The 23510-nt window shown below is 38.1% G+C and overlaps 5 protein-coding genes across 13 annotated transcripts in view; 2 read left to right on the top strand and 3 right to left on the bottom strand.

Annotated features, from left to right (window-relative positions):
- Positions 1-7: 7 nt before the first annotated feature.
- On the bottom strand, positions 8-3542 carry LOC105688142 (paraplegin). Its single transcript, XM_012404221.3, has 10 exons — positions 3139-3542; positions 2753-3064; positions 2438-2666; positions 2055-2369; positions 1779-1947; positions 1303-1658; positions 925-1235; positions 656-841; positions 464-589; positions 8-380 (listed from the first exon to the last, which is right to left on the bottom strand). The coding sequence occupies exons 1-10, from the start codon at positions 3298-3300 to the stop codon at positions 192-194; spliced, it is 2355 nt and encodes a 784-aa protein (XP_012259644.2). The 5' UTR covers positions 3301-3542; the 3' UTR covers positions 8-191.
- A 122-nt stretch (positions 3543-3664) lies between these two features.
- Positions 3665-5917, bottom strand: LOC105687980 (gastrulation defective protein 1 homolog). The gene has a single exon (XM_012403963.3). The coding sequence runs from the start codon at positions 5780-5782 to the stop codon at positions 3800-3802; it is 1983 nt and encodes a 660-aa protein (XP_012259386.2). The 5' UTR covers positions 5783-5917; the 3' UTR covers positions 3665-3799.
- An 8377-nt stretch (positions 5918-14294) lies between these two features.
- On the top strand, positions 14295-19867 carry LOC105684523 (differentially expressed in FDCP 8 homolog). 5 transcript variants are annotated; one of them, XM_048659705.1, is made up of 8 exons: positions 14295-14728; positions 14789-15080; positions 15156-15326; positions 15485-15538; positions 15708-15949; positions 16037-16272; positions 16356-16613; positions 19141-19867. In XM_048659705.1, the coding sequence occupies exons 1-7, from the start codon at positions 14525-14527 to the stop codon at positions 16609-16611; spliced, it is 1455 nt and encodes a 484-aa protein (XP_048515662.1). In that variant the 5' UTR covers positions 14295-14524; the 3' UTR covers positions 16612-16613; positions 19141-19867. The 5 variants fall into 5 exon arrangements, with proteins under 5 accessions (XP_048515662.1, XP_012253345.2, XP_012253344.2 ...); XM_012397922.3 differs by lacking the exon at positions 19141-19867 and having other exon boundaries at positions 14296-14728; positions 15711-15949; positions 16356-16970; XM_012397921.3 differs by lacking the exon at positions 19141-19867 and having other exon boundaries at positions 14296-14728; positions 16356-16970.
- LOC105684522 (proton-coupled amino acid transporter 1) lies at positions 16770-22483 on the bottom strand. 2 transcript variants are annotated; one of them, XM_048659704.1, is made up of 10 exons: positions 22346-22483; positions 19558-19667; positions 19355-19480; positions 19138-19288; positions 18894-19024; positions 18673-18757; positions 17825-18100; positions 17568-17746; positions 17322-17494; positions 16770-17235 (listed from the first exon to the last, which is right to left on the bottom strand). In XM_048659704.1, exons 2-10 carry the CDS (start codon positions 19662-19664, stop codon positions 16991-16993), a joined length of 1473 nt encoding a protein of 490 aa, XP_048515661.1. In that variant the 5' UTR covers positions 19665-19667; positions 22346-22483; the 3' UTR covers positions 16770-16990. The 2 variants fall into 2 exon arrangements, with proteins under 2 accessions (XP_048515661.1, XP_048515660.1); XM_048659703.1 differs by lacking the exon at positions 22346-22483 and adding an exon at positions 20633-20811.
- LOC105684516 (dendritic arbor reduction protein 1) overlaps positions 19180-23510 on the top strand; it is a 58008-nt gene continuing 53677 nt past the window's right edge. For all 4 annotated transcript variants that reach the window (XR_007279890.1, XM_020851480.2, XM_048659701.1 and 1 more), the window contains exon 1: positions 19180-19316. The gene's annotated coding sequence lies outside the window, so the exon portion shown is untranslated. The remainder of the gene's footprint in view (positions 19317-23510) is intronic.

Here is a 23510-nt window from a genome sequence, read left to right as displayed (position 1 = left end):
TTCGAAATTGTAATTTTACATAATTTATTTTCATTTTAGAGGATCTACAGAGGTAATCCATATTTCACTATGGTACTTTACCAACTCTCAAAGGTGTCTGACACTACGCCTCATAACCCTGTCAAAAATTTCACACATAAGTTATAAAAGCTGAGTCTTAGTAGCTCCAGCAGTATTTTGCAGAATCATCATCAAGATTCGCCGTTCGTCTCGGCCGGTTCAGGTGATGGAGTTGCTGCTACAGGATCATCGGCGCTTTCTACAGATGCTTCAAAATCCGCTGGTTCGATCAAATTTTTTCGTCCATAAGGTGGTGGGCCAATCAAATCCACAACGTCGCCGTAGTTTAATGTTTCTTTGACTAGCAATGTCTCTGCCAACTGTCACGGTAAGCATACATCATTTATAACTATTTCGAACGTCTAAAATAATACCGATTTTAGATAATCAATGTTGATCTTACGAGCTTGAGTTTGTCTTTTTCAGCTATGAGCACCTTCTCGGTTTTCTTGTAGGCCTCGCTAACCAATCGCCTTGCTTCTACGTCCATTATATTTGCCAGCCTTTTACTATAAGGCTTTTTATTTTTCTAAAACAAACGTATGTAAGACAATGGTGAAGTGTAAAAGTCATCGTCAATGACAATGATATTTACCGAGCTAGTTTCTTCCTGATCAAAGGAGATTAAACCCACGGTCTCGTTCATTCCAAACTGTTGTATTTGGGCATATGCCATGTTCGTAACTTTAGAAAGGTCGTTCTGAGCCCCTGTTGTCACCTTATTAAACGTCAAACTTTCGGCTACTCGTCCTCCAAGGGCCATACACATTCTCTCAAATAACTGAGAACATTTTTAAGAAAATTAGTAATACCTTTAGGGATTAAAAAAATGAAAAGATTCATGTTACATCTATTGGAAAATACCTGCTCTTTTGAGAACAATTTTTGATCGGTAGGTGTGTACTGTGCAAACCCTAGAGCAAGATTCGTCCTGGGTACGATAGATACTTTCAAGAGAGCATCAGTGTGTTCAAGCATCCAGCCGACTAGAGCGTGTCCTGCCTCATGGTAAGCCACAACACGCTTCTCTGTAGGAGACATAGCATGCTGCCTCTTTTCAGTGCCACCCACCATACGCTCTACGGCATATTCCAGATCCAGCGAGCCGACAACTGTCTTCTTAAATCTTGCAGCATGTAAAGCGGCTTCGTTGCAAACAGCTGCGATATCAGCGCCTAAAATGAAACAAGCCTTCATATGGTTTAGCTACGCTCTTCGACATGTACTTCCGTACAATATTACCACTAAATCCAGGGGTAAGATAAGCCAATCTTTTTGAATATGCATCAGGTTTCTGGTCAAGTGTTATGCCCTTCAAGTGATGCCTGAATATTTGATCTCGTTCATCAACAGTTGGTAAATCAATTAATATGTGTCTATCAAATCTCCCAGGCCTTAGTAGAGCCTTGTCCAATACATCGCCTCGATTTGTTGAGGCAAGCATAATTACACCCTCCTTGGATGCCATTCCATCCATTTCTACAAGAAGTTGATTTAGCGTTTGATCGGACTCACTAGAGGAACCGGTATCGGACATTCCTGACGATCTTTTTTTACCGATCGCGTCTATCTCATCAATGTATATTATACAAGGTGCTCTGGAAAAAAAGGGGAAAAAGGTAACAACGCCAAATATTTCTAACAGGATATAGAATTCGTTTCTGGTTGATGCTACAAACGGATTTTTGATGAGGATTTTAAATCGGTTCACTTTTTACCGTAATTTTGCTTCCTTGAACAAGTCTCGGACTCTGGCAGCACCCAATCCGCCAATCATTTCAATGAACTCTGAACCATTCATTGACAAAAATGGTACGTTTGCTTCAGTCGCCACTGCTTTAGCTAGAAGAGTTTTTCCGCATCCCGGAGGCCCCAAAAGTATAGCACCTACAATGATAAATACAAATTATACAAAGCACAATTAATATTCAGTTGATAGGTAGTTGGAAAATTTAGTAGAGACTAATGTTGTATCATTGAACAACCAGGAGCACCTTTTGGTACCTTGGCGCCAAGGCTCTTGTAATGTTCTGGATGTTTCAAATAGTCAACAAATTCCATGACTTCGACTTTTGCTTCTTTAAGGCCTGCAACATCGTCAAATCGGACGCCTTTGCCTGCCCCAGTTAATGGATCTACCAGCGTGAATTTTGCACGTGTCATTTGTCGAAACATATCTAGGCTGATAGGAGATTTGGCTGAACGAAGGCGACTAATAATGAATGGTAGAAGTGCAAGCAAAATCACCAGTGCCAGCAGTTGAGCAGATGTGATCTCACCACGATCATAATTGATTGGCACGCGATCATCTGGAAAAATTATCGTCAAGTATTGAGATTCTTAGCAATAATTCATAATTCGAAGTGAGAACCACTACCATGTCTTATGTTGAGTTTATCTTCAGTTGCCCTAAGTTTCTCTTCAAATTTATCAATATCTCCAACTCTCATGTAATATCTATGACTACTTGGCCTGCGGCCATTAATCACAGCATCTGGCTGCAGGACAATAATTACTACTTCAGCTTGAGGGTGAAGTATGAGCTCCTTTACTTCTCCTTTAGAAAGCATGTGGAGGAAGAAATCATTCCAGGACACATAGACGATCTATGAGACAAGTCATATCAGTTGTCTTTAGCATCCAAGTGCTCATTCAGATTTGGGAACATCATATATTTTATGGAGGATCTCACCTCATGTGACATATGATCTGATGTCAGCATTGGAACAAAGTTTACGATCATCCAAAATATTGCAAACCATAAAAAATATTTAGTAAGAATACTGGGCACTTTATCATCATCTTTTTTGGGCCCATCCCCTGGACTCTTAGATGGTGGCTTTTGATTGGGATCAGCTCGCTCAGATTGCTGACTATCCTGTCTGGACCGTGAATAAAAATATCTGATATCTAGTGATTCTGGCAACTTTGTACGACAGTCAAACCCACTGCGATGTAACAATTCCCAAATGGCCTGTACTTCTTTCCTAAGATGACTCCGGCTCTAGATAAAACCTCGTTGAATTATTCTGCTGTAAGTACAATAAGTTGATGCATTTAAGAGCTACGGGAACTTACGTGTAGGGATAGCCAGTGTGAGAACTGCAAAGCACGGCCCAGACTTGACTTCAGATTGGGTGCTTGGAGAATGGATTGATATGTTCCAGCAAATCGTGAAGCAAACTTAAATATTTCTTTGGGAGGTGGACAGCGTTTGGGGCATTTAACAAGACACTGCATGTCTTATGATTTATGGTGCATGAGATGCACCTGCAGTGAGAAAAGGTTAAGCCGGAGGATAACTTCGAAGAAGACATAAAGCAAACACTCTCTTAGCGTGAAGGAAAATCATTTATACATTTATTTTAAAATGCGCGACGACTTTTTTCTATATAGCTATTGCGTTATCGTTTACTCTTTCTTGTGTTTACTAGTACAACTCATTACGCGAATTTCATCAGGAATACATTTGGGAAATAATATGCAATCCCACTTTCCTTCGGCGGTTGTAGAGTGAACTACTTTTGCCGCAAATAGCGCGAAACAACATTTGAATTTTTTTCACCTGCAATCAATTTCGGGAACAATGATACGTAAGACTATCTCAGGTATAGATTTGATTTCTTGATTTATTTATTTATGTACAATAATATTGATACTTCATCATCCTACTCGATAACAATTATATATGTTCATTGCTATTGTGTGGGCAAAGGAATCAAGGGAAAATGAAATATTTTTAAGTTTTTTGCTTCTTACTAGCAGTTGGTTCATCACCATCTTGGTCACTTTGAAATATAGTTTTGGGTTGGGTTTTCTGATAAGCAGGAGAAATCCAATATGGATTTTCTGCAGCATCCTTGGCGTACTTAAGGATCGCCTCTCTCGGATCTTGGTCATCCTCTATACGTTTACTAAGCCCCAGATTCCGGATGACGTATGAACTTAAAGTTCCCCCAGATGAAGCAACTCTACCACCTTGTCCAGATGTAATAGGCAGATCTGGGCGATGAGATTTGACTGGATCCAGCCTGTCTTTTTCCATTTGTTTCCTAACAGACTTTGGTCGGTCTTGCCTGAACAGCGGCAAAGCATGTGGTGTGATTATTTGTTGTGTAGACATTATTTCAATGTGCTTCTGTTTATGATGAGATTTGACTACACATAATTTTGCACCTCGCATGCTTCTCTTAGGATCATAATAAGCTTTGACGACTCCATTACCACAGCCGACAAATATTTGATTGAGTTTTGGATGCCACAGGGTCTTTATGACGTGTGAATTAGTGACAGAAATTTCATTAACCAAATCAAAAGTTTTAGTGTCAAAAAACAACACTCTCCCAGACTTCTGCCCTTTTTTGAGAGATTCTCCGGTAATAACCATAGAATCATCAGGGCTAAACATACAATCGGTTGTATCATATCTAGAGAATAAATCCTTGGCAACAAAAACTGGGCTCTTGAATGCTCGAAGGTCCCATAACTTGAGAGTGTCATCACAACTTCTAGAAGCAAGCAAATTACCAAGATATGAAAAGCTCAAACTGGATATTTCAGAACCTTGTTGATGGGCACCCCGGAGAAGCAAAGATGTGTTAACAAAATTTTTTCTATGGTCCCACATCTGTATAGATCCATCAACACAGCCACAAGCAACTACGCTACCTTCCTTGCTGTAAGCACAAGTAGTAGGTATAGTTTTGACTCCATTCTGAGCTCTGCATTTGATAAGATGTTTATGACCACGTGGCTTGTACAGAATCCATATACGACAAGTGCTGTCTTGAGAGCAGGTCATGTATTCTTCCTTAATTAAAGGATGCCAGCAGCCACTATTCAAAGCAGCAGTATGACCTTTAGTCCTTGCCATATCAGTGATATATTGATCGCCTTTAACAGTTTCACATTTCTCAAACCCATCACGATCCAGGACTTTTGCTTGAGCTGCACCAGACACAACTAGTATAACATCTCCTGTCATAGAATACTGTAGGCATTTTATTGGATGATTTTCACAAGGCTGTAGTGTTCTGAAACTTTTTAAAGATGTATCCATGCCAGCAAAGTCCCAGAAAGAAACGTCATAGTCTACAGATCCTGAAGCTAGACGGGCTCCAGAAGGATCTGCGGCTACAGCAATAACTGCTTTTGTTCCATGATGCATTTCTATTTCATGGCTACATGGAATTTTATTAGTTTCAGAAGTTTGGCCTATATCTGACCCATCACTGTCATTTCCATCATCTTCATTCTCATCCTCATCACTATCAACAATTTTACTGTCTGAGGTATAATTGTTTTTTACCAAAGTACTAGAAGATGGTTCAGGTGATTCTTTTCTATTGTTCTTTTTGCTTTCCTTTTTGTCAGTACTCCTCGACTCCGTTTCAAGGGGATGATTCGTTGTTACATTTGCAGACTGGGTATGGCTGGATTTAGTTAGACGAACGGTTTTGGTAATATTGTCTAGCATTTCTTGTATGTCAAAAGATTTAGCCTTTTTACCAAAACTTGTCATTCCCATGACTTCTTGTAGCTGCTTAGTCTCTTCCTCATCCTCAGGATTTATTTCTTTCATCTCTGTGAGATTAGTCTCGGGTATTTGTTTACCAAAAGTACCAAAGCCTTCAACAGGTTCACTGGAACTTGATAATCCAACCCCTTTGCCTAAATCAGTTTTTATTTTTCCGAAACTAATCATTCCCTTCTTCGCGTTCATCGTCAATTTTGGCTCGGTCGCAGCGTCTGCAAATATAATTGCTGCTTTACAAATTAAATTTGCTTGGTGCGATACTTCTGAATTGTGATTGTATGACGTTTCAGGTTATGCTGTATGTGATATACTACAGCTTTGAACATGCTTTGAACTACGGGTATTAGAGGGCAGCTTTGATTAAAGCCAGGACCTGGGTGGGGATGCCTCACAGAGCGCTGGCGCACGTGGCCATTGCTTGTCGTTATTTGAAATGTCTTGTTGATCTCCACAGAACTTATAAATTGAACTGTGCTTGATGTTGACGAATTCTGAAACATAGGATAATTGATTGGAAAATTCCAATTCAATTACGTGTATAACACCGCTGAGGCGTGAAGCAACTGGTATAAATACCGAGCGCTTGGCTGGCATCACCATTTCGACGTCGAACTTCGAATCGTCTATCACGTGCCGCTGAGCTCTTTGTTCAACAAAGTCAGCGGGAATCGCTAGGGGAGTCGCGAGGTGCAGCGCGCCTCTACGCGGCTCTTGATTGGCTCGCTAGAAGGAGTGGGGGAGCGGGTATAAAAAGGACCGCTTTTTTCTGGCGTCGCCATTCCAACGTGGATCTTCGAGCCGGCTGGACTCCCTGTAACTGCCTGAAAATTCAACTCCACCTCGGAGCAATGGATTCTGGATTCGGGACATGACCCATTAGGGTCATACCTTCTGGCATTAGCAAAAGAACGAATTCTGAATCTTCTGACGATTCGTCGGAGAACCTACCCACTAAATTTACCGCAAAGAAACGGTGATACGCCGTATCAAAGTCAGCGGAGTCGCGGAGGGACAGCGGGCCGCTAGGCGGCTCCTGATTGGCTCGCTATAAGGAGTGGGGGAGCGGGTATAAAAAGGACCACTTTTTTCTGGCGTCGCCATTTGTACTTGGATCTTGGAGTAGGCAGGATCTCCCTGTAACTCACTAAAAGATCGACTCCGCCTCGGAGCAATGGATTCTGAATTCGGGACACGACCCATTAGGGTCATACCTTCTGGCATTAGCAAAAGAACGAATCCTGAATCTTCTGAGGATTTGTCGGTGAACCTACCCGCTGAATTGAACGCCATGATATGGCGATACGCCGTATCAACGTCTGTGGAAGTCGCGAGGTGCAGCGCGCCTCTACTCGGCTGGCTGGAAGGGGAGAGCTAGTATAAATAGAGCCGGTTTTTTGCCGGCGTCGTCATTTGTACCTGGATCTTGGAGTAGGCAGGATCTCCCTGTAACTCACTAAAAGATCGACTCCGCCTCGGAGCAATGGATTCTGAATTCGGGACATGACTCATTAGGGTCATACCTTCTGGCATTAGCAAAAGAACGAATTGTAAATCTTCTGACGATTGGTCGGAGAACCTACCCGCTGAATTGAACGCCATGATAAGGCGATACGCCGTATCAACGTCTGTGGAAGTCGCGAGGTGCAGCGCGTCGCTACGTGGCTCCTGATTGGCTCGCTCAAAGGAGTGGGGGAGCGGGTATAAAAAGGACCGCTTTTTTCCCTGCGTCGCCATTTCAACATGAATCTTCAAACTGTTTGCGTCGTCTCCGCGAAAATTCTCTGCTGATCCGAACCAGACGTAGTAACATCGGATCCTGAAGCAAGTGACGATCAGCGATGGGATCACTCGAACCAGCTTGAGTTAGCTGACGGTATGATTGCGTTATTAGAACATATTAATAGTGGCGATACGGGACGCAACAAGTCGAGACCGGTCGCCATTGTGAATAATTTTTGAATTCTTGCAGCGAGCCTAACATCTTCGCGGACGATTTGAGTTGCGCTATCGGTGCCTACAAATATCTGGGAGCATTCGTACCGGATATTCGCTCTTCCTGATATGGGAATTGGTGAGATTTGATTTTATTAATTTCTCGAAATTTCTCTGCAGCGGCATTTCGTGCCGCTGGCGGTCGGGTGTCTTCGGCTAGACTCGGTACGACTCGTTCACGCGTTCAAACTTTTGCTTCGCAACAACAATTACCACGTCGCATTGATATCTCGATTTGGGGTTAATATTTTTCCGTTTTGAATTGTTGATTTTCGAAATTGTTGACTGCTGCGGTATACTTGTTTAAGCTTGTTCGTAGTTTACTGCGCATTAGTGGCCGAACAGAGGTGAAGATATCATTTTTCGCTCATTGTCAGTTGCTTAGCAATTAGAATACCGGGATTTGATTTTTCTCGTGAATACGGCCGCGGTATATGCGGTTATCATTCTATCTTCAATTTTATTTAGAACCGCCATATTTATATACGTTTTATTATGCATTACAGAACTCGGAGCCTGCAACACACGGCTCGGAAGGATCTCCAAGCTTCTTGAAGCGGATCCTTGTTCACTAGACTTTGAAAAAAAAAATGGTGAGTTTGGAATTCGATAGTTTTTCGGCTGATTCTTTCCAAATTCCTTGATTCGTGTTGCTGGCATGTACGGAATTTATTATATTAAAAGTTTTAATGTTCAGTTTTAGACAAAAATATTCCTGCTGGCGATCGTCGACCGTTAACGTATAAAAGTTGAAAAACCTCTGTAATTGGAATTTCCTGAAAGAATCCGATGTAGCTATTTCAACCGGATCTCTATAATATTCACCAGATTCAGGAAAAATTGGTGGGTTTGAAATTTGAATGTTTTTCATATCATTTATTACACATTCTGAATTCTTTATAAAATTTAAAAATTTTTTTATTGCAGACGATAGTTTTCACTGCATGCGATATACCTATGCAGCATATGTAATGGAGTCACCTCGATCATAGGTGATCATCGACCATCCACATAAAGTGAAAAATCTCGGTAATTAAAATTTTCTACCACCATTTATTTCTTTGAATTAACAAATTTTCTTATTCTCATTATTCATGGTTTTTTTCCTTGCCATTTTTAGAGCATCGTTCTTCGTGGGAGCATCACATCACACCTACTACACATCTTTAGTCATCAGGGAGGCAGAGACTTCCGGGTAAAATCCAAGACCCCCGAGCTTGGGAACCAGCTCGGGTCCGGTTTTGGTACCGGCAGCGATGGGGTGAGTCCCAGCAGTCAGATTTCCTCGATTTGTATGCCAGCTCACACGATGGTGAACGCTGGCATCGGGTCGTTGTATTTTATGAGTAGTTATAAGTTTACCCCCTTCCCCATTTCGCGTGGCGTGGCGGTACTTTTAGATTTTTAAATAATTTTACTAGCTCAGGTAATGGCAGGTTTTGTTGCCGTTGAGCTTAGCGCACCTGCACTTTGTAGAGTCACAGATATAGAATTCTTTTGAAAAATCATTCAGTCAGTTCAATCTATTAGCATCAATTAATCAGTTAACGAATAGTTTTTAAATTATAAACTATTCAAATAAAATCATCATCATCCACCAACCTTATAAGCAAGAGTGTGCAGCTCATAGGCAACGGTAAAGACCATCGTTTGATCGGCCCACGCGTTTTCTTGAATTATGCAGTAATTTTTAGTGATTGATCTCGTTTACGTCGATCACTTAACGGTAGGAAAAATTCAGTCGTTCGAATGGTGGTCCTTTACCATAGTTTCACTTTCTCTATGAGAATCAGGTATGTTCAGCAGCTCCGACTAATTTAAAACCTTGTGATTAGTTTTTTGAAAATGATTAAATCATTTTCAATTTTCCTCCATTCAAAGTAATCAACTTTAACTTATGAATATGTAGATACATATTTTTCAACATCTTTTCTTCCTGATTCTCTTGTTAATTCTAAGTATCCGATTAAGCATCAAGCAACTACCGCGGACATCGTATAGATTAAGTATGAAAATATTTAAGGTATAGATTAAGTATGAAAATAATTAAGTTATAGATTAAGTCTGATAGATAGATTAAGATTTAAAAATTTTCTAATTGAGATGAATCTTCGACAACGTTTTCTCTTCTGAGATGGAATGCAGACCAAGGAAAAATATTACTCCACTACCTATTTTATTTTTTATTAGCATTAAGAAAAAAAAAAAAAAAAAACTAGTCATAAGGAACCCCATCCCATACACACATATTTTTAGCCCTTAATTAATATGAATTAAATTCATTCTTTTGCTCATATTTTTCAATACGATCCTAAATGGATTTATCAAAAGATAATTGTATTTCAATTGATCAGAATCAAGTTATTCAATTCATTTCAAGATTTTCAAAGTTTGATGAATTTCGGCTGATAAAAATACACACATTTCAAAATTTATTAATTACGGCTTCAGCCGGGGCTTGGGCAGCCTATATTATATACACACTTCTACACATATTTAAGGAATAAAAAAAATAACTTACGAATTATTATTTAGTTTTAACAAAAATATATTAAGTTTTAATTAGTTTTAACTGTTAAGTCTGCGCTCAGTACCTATATTAAGTAAGTAAATTGAGATTAACAATAGCTAGGATGTCTAATCATATAAGATTTTTTCCTCCCACACACAAATCTTTCAGCCCTTAGCTTTTTTTCTCATTGTCAGTACAAATAGATATTAAATTGATATTGAATTCATTTTTCAAAGATTCCAATGAAATTATATTACAGTATTAAAAAATTGAAATCAATTGAATTCGAGTCACTAAAATCATTCATAGATTTTGAATGTTGAATATAAATTTCGGCTTACAAAAACACACACACCTTTTCAAAATTTGATAAATTTTTTGGCTTCTGCCAGGGCATGGGCAGCCCGTACTATATTTCTACACACAACAGGTAATGGTGAGTCTTTGAACGAGATACCACGGCAATGAATGTGATATGTATGAGTGATATTGGTATGAATGAGATGTACAAACATATGGGAATTTTTTTCCCCTACACACACAGCCCTTAATTTTTTCTTGTTAAAAATATACAAATTTGAATCATTTCGGCCTAAAGAACACACACCTCTTCAAAATCACGGCTTCGGCCGAGGCGTGGGCAGCCTAAACACACTTACACTTTGAAAAGATCTTTTTTCTTATTTTTTTTTTTTCTGTAGAGTCAGTTGTCAAAAGTTTGACAATGTGAATGTGAACCGAATATGTCGGAGCGCCGGCGCTGGTATGAATCGGGGGTTTTCGTCAGTAAAATCATTTCTTGGATAAATATAGGTGAAAGGCAGGTATAGGTAAATTCATGTTTCGCGAAGGGTTTCTAGTTGGTATGTATGTGCAGTATGTGAGTGCGAGTGTGCAAGTCATAGTTTTAACCGTTGGGTGGGATGTGGGCTGAACAATATGGGTAGGCAAGAAATCGGAAGTGTATAACTTTTCTGTCCACAGCAATTCCAAGTGATCAATTAGTAGAGTTCATCAAATTGCATTAGCTAATTCTTTGCAATATTTCACCTGATATTTTTCTTACAATTCTTTTCATGTGGTCTTTTAGGTCTCTTTGCTGAGATCTGATAGACACCTTTCCTTCCCAACTAAATAAATTAAATTAGATTGAGTTTTTTGCTTCCTCCATTTCCCTGTAATATTTGCGGTCACTTGGAATGGGCAAAATGCGTCCGCTTTGCTCTCCGTACCAGCCGTGGTGCATGGAAGTGAGGTGGACGTTGAGCTCGAAGACGTCGCGTCGAAGAGGACCACCGACCGCCACGCCACAAATTTTCAAACCTTCCCCCTTTCCACTCCCCAATGTTAATTGGAATAGAAGAATGCGATTAAAAATTGCATTTCTTCGATTTCCATTAGCATAATTATTCCAAGTCTGACGCTGCTCGCGCGGGTATATAGCGCGCGGACGAGGAATCGCATGTTATGTGTTTATATATTTTATTTCTTGTATGCCCGATTGGGCCATTTTTAAAACAATAACTAGCGTGACTTGCCATCTTGCAAGGCGCTTTAAAAACTTTGAGAGATTTTTTTTCAGGAATTTAAAGTAAAATAAAAACCCAAGTTCCGTCGCTGCTGCTCGTATGCGCGCGGACTTGGCACTTAAAACATAAATGTCAACGCTTCATGCGTTTTAAACCCAAAAACCGAAAAATTGTAAGGAATCAAGTATTATCGCACCTTTTTGTGCGTGGTACTTGACTTCCACGGGATTATTTGTAAGATACTAATCAAAATTTTACCTTCCAGATTATCAATGTTAATAAAATTTTCTTACAGCTCCTAATCAATATTTTTTTTATTTTCAGTTTTCATACTAATTTCAATTTCCTTACAGGTGTTAGGTTTTAGCATTTTAGTTTTTAGGGTTATTGCTAATCAGATGTTGTTCACAGGCTGTCTCTGGCTACTAATCTATTGCAGTTTGCTTTCTGATTTCAGGAATCCGAAGTCTGGGAGAACTCTTCAAGTTTTTTTTTTTTTTTTTTTTTCAAATCCTTCATTTTATTGTAGTAATCAAATGTTCTTTGCAGGCTGTCTCTGGCTACTAATCCAGTTTGCTTTCTGATTTCAGGAATCTAAATTCTTGAAGAATGTTTTTAAATCCAGTAAATTGGAATTGATACAAAGATTTCTCGGGCCATAAAAATACATTCCAACCGCTAAATCATCACACAAAATTCATCGGCTAAAAATTCATCGTTGCACTTTTACCTTTCAGATTCTTAGTTTTAATATTAATCGGATGTTGTTTTTACAGGCTGTCTCTGGCTACTAATATTACAGTCTGCTTTCTGATTTCAGGAATCCGAAGTCTCGGAGAACTCTTCAAGTTTTTTTTTTTTTTTTTTTTTCAAATCCTTCATTTTATTGTACTAATCAAATGTTCTTTACAGGCTGTCTCTGGCTACTAATATGCGGTTTGCTTTCTGATTTCAGGAATCAGCACTCCGTAACCCTTGTACTTCTATATCCAAATTTGGAGAATTGGACGGTTCCTCATCGCCTCATTGAGTTCATAACATTCCAAATTTCTGTTTCAGGAATCAGAAAAATACATCTCCGATTGCGGAATTCGTGGCGTACATCATGATTCAGACATTTTGGCAGCTAAAATTATTTTATTAACATCAATCGTATTTTTATATTTGCAGCATAATTCAGTTTATTTGTATAATAATCATGTGTCTATTAAACTTGTTGTATGTTTCAGATTTAATGGTGTAGAAATTAATTAACACTTGTGTTTTCTCTTTACAGGAATTTGATGTGAAATTTTCACCTATCATAACGATTACGTGTTTATCACTCGTTTGTATGTTTCAGGTCTCGAGTTTATTTAATTGATTAACAAATGTTTTTTCTCTTTTCAGAAGTTGTAACGTTACAACTCATATTTTTTACTGTTCTATGCTATTGACTATTTTTGATAATCATGTTCAGTTATAAGATGATTGAAAATATTGATTATTATCATAAATTCTATACTATTATATATTTGTCTGTTCTGTTTCATGTTTTATGTTATTTATGTCGTATTCTGTTCTATTGACTATTTTTGATAATCATGTTTAGTTATAAGATGATTGAAAATATTGATTATTATCATAAATTCTATGCTATTATATATTTGTCTGTTCTGTTTCATGTTTTATTTTATTTATGTAGTGTTTCATGTACGTGCATGTTTTGGGTGTAGTTGACTTGCGCAAGTTTTAATTGGCCATATATCCATAAGATTATTATTCATGTAATGTTCATCTATGTCTGTGTAATTCATAATGCAAATGCCATGTCTAAATTTAAGATTACTGTGTATTATTATGTGTTGCCATCTCTTTATTATGTTATATAATGTCTGTTGTATTATTGTTTTTTCCATTTGTATGTTGTAGATTATACTTTGCCGGACTTGGGATGCTGGGCTGCTAGTGGTTTGCATAGGGCTTTTGGCACAGTTTGTAGAATATATAATTTATTATATACATTCTCCAAACTGTGCTTCTGGCGATCGTTCCACTCGGGGAAAAAATCGAAACGAGCCGGGGACGCTACCTCATTTAAGGTGGTTTGGAAACGCGTCATTTCAGGTGGTTCTAATTGCTGATACTGTGGCCCTAAATATTAGATCTTATTGCAGAAATAAATTTTTTACTCATAGGTGTAACCGTGTGTAACTGTACAATGTCTATTCAAACTTCACGAAATTAAATTATCATTTAGGTTTGTTGAACGTGAAGCAGAAAGTCACCAATTGATTCGTACAACTTTGACTCTTACAGAAGGATCGCTCCAGAGGTCGATGGCCCATTCTTGTGTCTAAAAGATCTTGTCCCTAACATTGATTTTCTATTCCTTGTAAAACACCTCATCATGTATGTTTTAGGGTATTTTTTTGAATTACCTGTGAAAACTTTTCTGTTATTTCAGAAGTGGAGTCAATCATTTATTGTCTGCATATACTTATTTAAAATAATCTTATATTTCCTCAGCATCTCAGAAGGTAAATGCAGAAATGATTTCCCTGGTTGTGACCGGTTGATTTATCGACGAACACATTAACTGCGGTCGGTATGCACCCCTAAGTCCGAGGAGGGTTTCAGATGCTGCTAGTTGAAAAAACTGGTGGGTCTAATGAGAGGGCGCAAGCTTGCAGTTGGGGACCAGTATTGTTGGGGACAAGACTGACTGTCATTGCAACTCTTCCAGGTTGAGTCAATGTTATTTATTTGTGAAGACACAGTTCTAGACTGTCAAACAGTTGAGTTTATTTTGAAATCCCTATTGCAAAATATTATTGTATTGAAGCTAATAAGTTTTACAAATATGGCAACTGCATAAACTTGGCTGGCGTGTAATTGAATAATAGAGTATCGAACATGGTAGATGTTATAAGTCAAATTAACACCGAGGATGATGGAAAATTCGAACCTAGACGTGCAAGCAATAGTTGTGATACTGGGGCATCTACACCATCTTCCTCATCTGACTATGTCACCGGTGATGCAGATGACAGTTCTGACGGGAAATGTACGGTACCCTTTACCCTGAAGTCTGTGGAAACGCAACTCATCTTACCCAAGGTACATTACTTTATACGTTTATTTAATTTGAATTTCTCTGACTCTTTACTTGATAACTAGGATGCAACAGAGATCATTCTTCGAGAGAAGGTCGAACAATGCAAGGAGATGGTATTAGAAAGCGCGGAGTGCAGCGAGGAACGCAAGTGGCTAGTCAGACGCCTCATTGAACTTCGCCTTAGAGCTCAAGAGCTAAGAGAAGAATCAAACGAGAGCTTACTTGAAACTCAGGTTATCCTTGGTCATCATTTAGAGCCTCAAAAAACCCATGTTGTCCCTTCTGGTCCCATTTATTGCGACAATTGCAGTGCAGCTGTATGGACAATGCTACAGTCGTGGTACATGTGTAGTGGTGAGTAGCTTACTTTTTATTCAACTTATGTTAATTTTCAGAAGCAAATAAGTAATAATGCATTATGACTTATAGATTGTGGGTTTTGCTGCCACTGGAAATGCCTGAGTTCTATATGTCGAGTCTGTGCACATGTGGTGGCCAGTGAAGCTGGTGGATATACATACACCAAAGATATATGCCCTGAACGAGGACTTTCATCACAGTCGTACAGATGTGCAGAGTGTAATACAGGAATAAAGTTTAGTAAGTATTTTACTGTAGTAGCGCTCATACAGCCTCATTAATTTACAAAAAATGTTGGTTCATGCAGAATCTGCAAAACTTAGTATTTATGCTAGCATCATATTCTAAAGTATGTTACTACAAAACGGATATGATTATTTTACTGTCTTTCCTACAAGCTGTCTCCAAAGGATTATCCTTGTCCTGTTTTGGAAGTCCCTTCAAGTATACAGGTATCAATAATGGTGACCTAATGCCACACTTAACTGCACTGTGCTAACGTTTTTAAGATGTATACACGCACTAGTTGTATGTGCTAGTTTGGCTCCCACAACACGTAGCCTTTACTCTATCAAAAATGTAGTCTGTCATTTTGATTATTTTTATGATATTTTTTGTCAGAAGCAGCCTGGATTGAACCCCGACTTTGCGATTACAGCGGATTATATTACTGTCAGCGCTGCCATTGGAACACTACTGCAACCATACCTGCACGAGTTATCAGAAATTGGGATATGGAACCTCGAAAAGTTTCCCGAGCAGCAGCACAGCTTCTGGAAATTCTAGAACAGCGTCCTGTTCTGAATGTAGAACAGCTTAATCCAAAACTCTTCACCCTCGTTCCAGATTTGACATTGGTCAAGGTAAGCTTTGTGAAATTATTAAAGAGTCTTGACATCTCACCTACTCTATGAATTTGCTGCACACTCGATGCCTATGTTTTTCCACAGAAGCTGCGCGAGGAACTCCAAATGATAAAACGTTATTTAGTATTCTGCCCCGATGCTAACAATCAAGGATTACCATGGAGGGCTGGCCTACGTTCGCATTTAATAGAAAATTCCAACAGTTATGCAATCAAAGACCTCATTGATCTTCAGAATGGAACCCTTGTGGAAGAAATTCGCGGCGCCTACGACGCTATGCGTACACACATCACAGAGAATTGTGAGCTGTGCAGAGCGAGGTGAACGAATCTGGCATACCTGTAGTGAACAAATCTTCAGTTGAAAATTCAGTAGTCTCTTAATCTTCAATTTCATTCGCCAGGGGCCATTTATGCGAATTATGCGGCAATGACGAGGTAATATTTCCCTGGGATGCTGGATCAATCTCTTGTCGAGAATGTTCAACACTCTACCATCGTGCTTGTTGGTCCAAACGGAATCACTGCTGTCCGAAATGTTATCGAATACAAAAGAGACTCGCCCAAATCAACTCAGAGACGGATAATAACCTCATGCCTTCTACTAGAACCGAGGATTCAGAAATGCATGTAGACAGTAATACTGCCCCAAATAATTGAAGGTAACTTACCACAATGTCTTTTCAATCTCAAAATAATCAGATCTTGATTGGAGAAATGTAAATATTTCTATATTCACCAGTTAAAAAAGTCAAAGACTTATGCGGTTGTGAAATGGTGGATTGATGCGTAAATAAAATTAAATCAAACTCGAATAATTCGCAATGAATCACCGTAGCTAATTTTTAAATTTGTACATTTTTTAACTTATCTATGAAAAAAAAAAACTATCAACAAAAATACAGAGCTTTTAAATCAGCGATAATTACATTCTGATCAATTAATAATAAACTGTACATCGTTGACACCATCATCATTATACATACACATACATAAAGATATATATGTATTTACTCGTATATCACACAGCTATTAATTATTACCCCAAGCTGAAGGCATGAACAATGGAGTTAATACTTTCATAAGTCCCAGTGATAAAACCCAAAATTCCTATTATTATGATCACGATATCCTTGATGAAAGTAAAAATGCTAAATGAAGAATTCTGCCAACATACGACCATCTCGATGATCGGGGGGAAAAGAAGAGCTAGTGCAGTGCTGCTTAAAGCGCCCACCAGTGATATGAACAGGCCAAGCTGTGGTATAGCTTCCGCCAGGATGACTGCAATTAAACAGATTTTTCTGGTCACGAAAAAGGGATGCACAAAGAGAATAAATATGTCAGTGGATGAAAAGAATACTACTCACATGTGAACCCACACAGCGCAGAACGGAAGATAATTTCTGCTACACCAGGCCACCGAAAAGGGCCGCATCTTTCTGATATAGTGGGCCACATAATTTCGATGGGTACATAGAATTGCAAGGCATAAGTGAACAGTATAGCTACCGAAATGGCTATCTGAATGCACTGAGAGAGTCTACAAAAATACATAATACCGAATTTCAGTTATGGAATGGACCGATAAATCTCGTCAAACACTGTGCACTTACATTTGAGTCTGATCAAGGTTTAGCGTGACCGATCCTTGAATATTGTCACCGTACTTCAAGTAGGCCAAGAAACCCGTTGAAACAAACATTATGGAGACTATGACCATCCCTACATTCAATACACCCAAGGGTTTATCGAAATTACTAGGCTTCTTCATCTCGTTCTTCAATGGCAACACCTGAAAAACAGCCAGTTATTTAGTGCTTCCAAATATCATAATGTGCATTACTGCGTATAGTTGGTTGATGGCACTCACTAAACTGATGCCCTCAAAGGAATAAATAACCGTTCCAAAAAAGAGAGGTAGAGTGTTCCACGAGGCAACGTATTTTCTGTCTTTATCTATGGGTGGCAAGTCCTCGGACATCATGTAGATTGTGCAGCAGTACCCTCCGATCATCAGAAGGTTTGCTAAAGAGGATACCGGTACCAAGTACTTCAGATTTCGTATCCAAGTAGTTAGTAATATTGGAATAAGAACGATAGCCATATGCAGGTGAACGTCCCATTCCACCCCATGTACGTCCAATACCTATGAGCGTATACTGTACTATGTGCATGCCACTATAATGAAATGAGAGAGTATGTAACGTTCGCACGCGCTACTTATATTGGATATGACCGATTTTGGCTCCATTTTTCCTCATCTCTCCAAGCCACCATTTCACAAACTATGAATTCAGGTTTAAATAGAAAAAACAAAAAATTATACGTGTTTGAAAAACGTGATATGCGAGTTATCTAGCATTATTAGGGTAATCTCTAAACCGCAAACCGCAGATTTATTGCAGACTTGAAATTCCTGCACTTCCAACGTTCATACTCAACGGTGATAATTATTGAGTCGTCAAGAACGCAAGTGTAAATAAATATCGAATATAAATTCATCAGAAATAGTTCCCTGGAGAGTAAATGATGTGAATATGAATAGTCGTAAACAGGATGTCTTATGTAACACTGGGTACGTAATTCGGACCGATTTCTTGTTGCTAATATTTTAAATAGAAAAAAAAATAAGAAATAGAAATTGGAAAAAAGGGTACTACAGAACGGTCTGAATTTCGTTTTCAAAGTTACGCGCAACGTCCTGAATTTCATGCCCACCTGTTTCACGTTCGTAGAAATAAATACAAAGTAGACGCAACAAAATCCTAGTTGCGTAGTACATAAAAATAAGTTAACCAATAGTCTGGAACCAAATAAATATGAAACCATCAATGTGTGCGGGAGAAAAATCATCATAAAATAATAATGGCGAAAATTGGGCATCGAATAAAAATTTGCCATTATTTAATAATTGACCAACGAAAAATCGAAGAATTTACCTCATCGTAGAAGAAAATTTTCGTAAACTGAGAGGACCAGTTGCAAAACAAAGTTCCACGGTACTAGCAAACCCGAGATGTTGCTCACCTCCGTCTCCTAGCCGCCTGGACATCTCTTCACTGCATCGAAGCTGCAGGATTTAATTATCATTAAAAAATTATATGACTGATATATGTGCTAATAACGTCTATTTCATGCATGTTACAACATTCAATTAATTATTGTTATTATTCATTTACTGACCAGTATGTGCTGAGCGTGAACACTTATGATACCGAGAATCAATGTCAAAGGAGGGGCAAGCACGAGTCCTGCATTTTTGTAAGCGTCACCAAGGGCGAACATTCCCGCGCCAACATTTCCTTTGAAAAGATGCATGAGAGTCCCAATGTACCTGCAGTAAATATTCGTCACATTTTAGTGTACGTATATTTCAATTTTCAATTTTTTTAATACTTACGATGTCGGATGGCTGACGGTCATACCGTGAGCACCTCCACCTCCACTTTTTGGTGGGTCTCCTTTTTCGACCGAAACTGCCATAATAAGATCCTTAGACTGGAAAGCGCCGTAGCCATCGCCATTACTGTGTATTCATAATAATTGCGTTACTTGGATCATTGCATTTTTGCGAGTAGGCATTTAAAATTTTATGCAACATACCCGACTGGCGAAGTAGCTTCTTTGAACGCGGTTTCATCTCCGTACCCTCCAAATCGAGCCGAAGGACTCTTTGGGGGTCCGCGTTTTGGATTTGCATGAAGTTCCATAATCTGAAAAGATCGTACGATAGTAAGGGCATATTAGGGGAAATGCATATGAAAGGTTCACCATTTTGAGTGAACCTTTCATACATAATTACTTTTTCATATTGCGGTACGTATAATCGAATAAAATTGATAATCATAAATATATCAACCGCGCACCGTATTGATGCAATTCATCAATCACGCTGTTTATGTTAAAAAAATAATTGTATTGCGAACGGTGCAATTTCACCGTTGTTATATCCTCGGTTATACCTATCCTACGTTTACTTAACGTTAACGTGTTTTTAAATTGCGCTAAAGTAGTGGAGCGTACATGTTAAATATAAGGATGAAGGCGACGAGGAGACTTTTCACGAAATACACTTGAACGTTGAATTATAAAAAGCTACAGGTATATGAATTGATAAAATCGGTGTCCCTGTGTCGCACATTTTACATTCATCGAAGCATGTGAGCCTCTGCCATGGAAGTCCCGTTAAACGTTACGCATAGATCTATCGTGTCATGCCGAATTCAAAATGAAAATTAATAATACTCATCTATACGTGGTGCCAAACAAGACTGATTTTTTGTTCGTTCAATTTATAATTTCTATTCCTCAAATAATAATGTCCTTCGTGTGGTTTTACTTATAAATTACTGTATAATTACGCCGTATGACAGTAACAGCACAAGTTTAAAATTCTACTCACATGTTTGACGAAATAACTCTGACAAAAACCTCGTGGGTTATCGGTTATCTATCACAGCTCTTTCTAGCCATCATTATCACTATGCGTGATCTACGATAGCTTCGATTAATTTCCCTATATCTTATAATATACTAGCTTCTGTATCTTGATTCCAGCATATATTCGATAATATTGTATATAGTAAAATTATATTCATGTTCCAACTAATTTAAATTGTTTCATAACTCCTGCAATATAAGCAGCAACAACAACATCATAAGAAACTTGAACGTGCACCTTATTCGTAATTCCTTTGGAAGTAAACTGCATACAAGAATTGTTATATATAAAACCATGGCCATATCGGTTGTACGGTTTATCCTGCAACGGTGAAAGTTATACATGATATAAAGACTGGAAGTATAGGAACGAAATATGAGAGCTATAATAATATTGAAGATAAGCTCTAGCTGCACCGCAACAACATTAAGTACGTCACTGATGGGTGTAAGGATATAATAATATTTTACTAGCTGTATAGTAAAATAATTATTATGTAAGTAATGAATGAAGAGAAGTTGATATAGGCATTCAATCATATTTGTTTTCCGGATTTTCTTGTACATACGTCATTCGTTGAATGCAACGGTAGACTCGATTGATTGTACACGGATTCATGATCTATGCGTGAACGTTTCTATCTAGTCTAGTTGATCTGTATAGGTAAACTCGAGAACCACGCGGGGTATGATCGATAGATACAAGTATAGTACGAATTTGGCAAAAGCTCGATGAAATCGTTTGAAAATAGAAGCTCCCTTTCAAATAGCTCGCAGTGTGGGATGCACATAACGCTATATTTTGCTTTTCATATACCTATAGATTACACGTGCGATAAATGTAATATTGGTTCAGTAAAAATAAATAGACGTCTAGATGAGATAGAGGCAAAGTTTATCCATCATAGGTATGCTGTAGAACTTGATACAATAATGTATATCGAATTAAATCTGCGCATACGTATTTTTCGTACGTGGTGAAAAAACGCGAGTACAAGAATGAGATTGTATATTTTCAACTACAACGAGACACTTTAGAATTTCTTTCATTTATTTTTTATTTTCATTTCTTTTTCCGTGCAATGGGATGCCGCGGTGCGAGTCTCGTCTAATTTAAACTTAGAGTGTATAATAATATGCCTGCACAGGAGACGTCAACGCGGTTTACGTACATGGTAGAAGAGTGAATAAAGTTTAGAGGTGGCAATGTACCGGAAAGAATCAACCGGACACAAAATTTAATTCAGGAATTAGAAAATTGAACGAACGAAATTTATTTAATGAGGGCGGTCAGGAAGTGCTTAGAAATGAGGATTATGAGATTCAGCTAAACATGACTATAAGATTCGACTTCCCTCGAGAAGTAGATGTATTATATTTTTCTCCATTTCACACATACAGTCGAGGTAAATAAACATCTGAACGATCTTCAATTTGATTTGATTTCTGCACTCTCGAGTTATGAGTAGCAGTATTGACTAGATGATGCTGCGAGATAAACTATAACTACAGAAATTTTCTTGATCGGATTTAAGTGTTTACTACTCTGTAGTCTATCGATTTTTATTATTATTCAAGTAGTATAATTTGTCATTACGTAAGTAAGAATCTTGAATGAGAAGAATGGGACGTAATTAGCGGTACCAGTAGCTTAAGCTTCTGACCGCGTGAATCCCCCGTGACCCCGATTTTGAATGGCTTATCGGTTGAATTTATTCTCAATTTGCGAATAATTTTTTTTACCGTATTATCATATGCGTACGCGTGAATGGAACCAACGTTATCCTAGACTGTCTACAGACTAAAACATTATATATGAGCTATGCGGTATTATCTGCAGTTGTCGTGGCGAAAGATAAAACCTAGAAAAACTTACAATAAGTTGAAAAATGAATAATTATTTATTATGAAGTTTAAGATACGCGTCAGATATATAGGTAAATGATCTCACCTCCAATAAGGTTCCCTTTCCGTTTTCTATGATATATAATTTTAACGAAGAATATCCGGATTGAAAACCTAAAAATATAATCCCACGTACTTTGCAGAATATTCACCTATATATTTATTTTTATCTCTAAATTCGAACTATGTCTGTTGCATTTCTGCAGCAGTTCTAATGACGATCTTTAATATCAAATACATGATAAAAATATAGTTAAATAATTAAAATTATATTCTCTGCTAGATCTGGTAAAATTAATTGTCCGACCAACACGCACTATTATTTTCATTTACTTTGCTTTTATTTTTTTTGTCCTATAGTTCAAAATTATCTTATCACAGTTTTTTTTCCTTGGGTTTTTATGTGTCACCTTTGAAGTACTTGTGTCTGAAAATTAGATTGATCTTCGTTTCTTTTAATCCGTAATAAATCCTATGCGATCGATGTGTTTAATATGAGAAAAAAAAAATTACGTCGCCAGTAGTAATTTTTTATTTGGCACATTTCATTATATACGTCACAATATGCAGGCTCGCGAATCGACTTGTAACCAGTAAGGAATTACCGCGAGAACTGGCTTGAAAGAGCGGGACATACAATTATATACTATATGACACCGATGGATGTCTTAAAGAATTGTCGTACGCGTTGCTCGAACTGCCGAGATGAAGAAGCGAGAGATTGCACAAAGGATTGCACGGTATAGACATCGATGACTGACTTTTCGCGGACGACGCTTTACCAAACGTACGGAATGCAAAAAAACCCAGACGATATCGCACCTTGTTCAAAATTTCCTCAATATACGTATAATATAGGTAGTTTATTCGCAAAGAGAACGGGGAAAATAAGGCGATACCTGCGGAGCCGCATAAGTTAAAGAAGACAAGAAAAAAAAAACGATTTCGAAACACGTTTTCAATCCGCTGAGTTCACCTACGTTACGTATACCTATACGCTTGTAGACGTAGCTGTTGCACATCCTGAAAACTATAATATGGTACGGTAACAAAATACAATATAGGATTACCAGCTATATAAATTCATTAATTATTTCCGTTAAATTATTATAAACGTTTGAAAAGATGTTTTTATTTCCTGTTTTTTTTTTTTCGGACGTAATTGTGTGTAACATATCGACGTACGCTTCTAGTTGAAGAATGTTAATGAG

This window comes from Athalia rosae, chromosome 8 (assembly GCF_917208135.1).
Source record: "Athalia rosae chromosome 8, iyAthRosa1.1, whole genome shotgun sequence".
Classification (NCBI taxonomy): Eukaryota; Metazoa; Arthropoda; class Insecta; order Hymenoptera; family Athaliidae; genus Athalia; species Athalia rosae.
Note: the sequence above shows the minus strand (reverse complement) of the source record. Positions and strands in the feature narration are given on the sequence as shown.

What these genes read in the sequence shown, in the direction of transcription:
- LOC105688142 (XM_012404221.3), bottom strand. Translation starts at nt 3,300, where the DNA reads ATGCAGTGTCTTGTTAAATGCCCCAAACGCTGTCCACCTCCCAAAGAA. An exon ending in TTCAAGGAAGCAAAATTACG is followed by an intron (nt 1,659 to 1,778) that starts GTAAAAAGTGAA and finishes CTTTTTTTCCAG; the next exon opens with AGCACCTTGTATAATATACA. An exon ending in AATTGTTCTCAAAAGAGCAG is followed by an intron (nt 842 to 924) that starts GTATTTTCCAAT and finishes AAATGTTCTCAG; the next exon opens with TTATTTGAGAGAATGTGTAT.
- LOC105687980 (XM_012403963.3), bottom strand. Translation starts at nt 5,782, where the DNA reads ATGAACGCGAAGAAGGGAATGATTAGTTTCGGAAAAATAAAAACTGAT.
- LOC105684523 (XM_048659705.1), top strand. Translation starts at nt 14,525, where the DNA reads ATGGTAGATGTTATAAGTCAAATTAACACCGAGGATGATGGAAAATTC. An exon ending in CGCAACTCATCTTACCCAAG is followed by an intron (nt 14,729 to 14,788) that starts GTACATTACTTT and finishes CTTGATAACTAG; the next exon opens with GATGCAACAGAGATCATTCT. An exon ending in GTCGTGGTACATGTGTAGTG is followed by an intron (nt 15,081 to 15,155) that starts GTGAGTAGCTTA and finishes TATGACTTATAG; the next exon opens with ATTGTGGGTTTTGCTGCCAC.
- LOC105684522 (XM_048659703.1), bottom strand. Translation starts at nt 20,665, where the DNA reads ATGCAGTTTACTTCCAAAGGAATTACGAATAAG. An exon ending in GAAGCTACTTCGCCAGTCGG is followed by an intron (nt 19,481 to 19,557) that starts GTATGTTGCATA and finishes ATGAATACACAG; the next exon opens with TAATGGCGATGGCTACGGCG. An exon ending in TTCACGCTCAGCACATACTG is followed by an intron (nt 19,025 to 19,137) that starts GTCAGTAAATGA and finishes TAAATCCTGCAG; the next exon opens with CTTCGATGCAGTGAAGAGAT.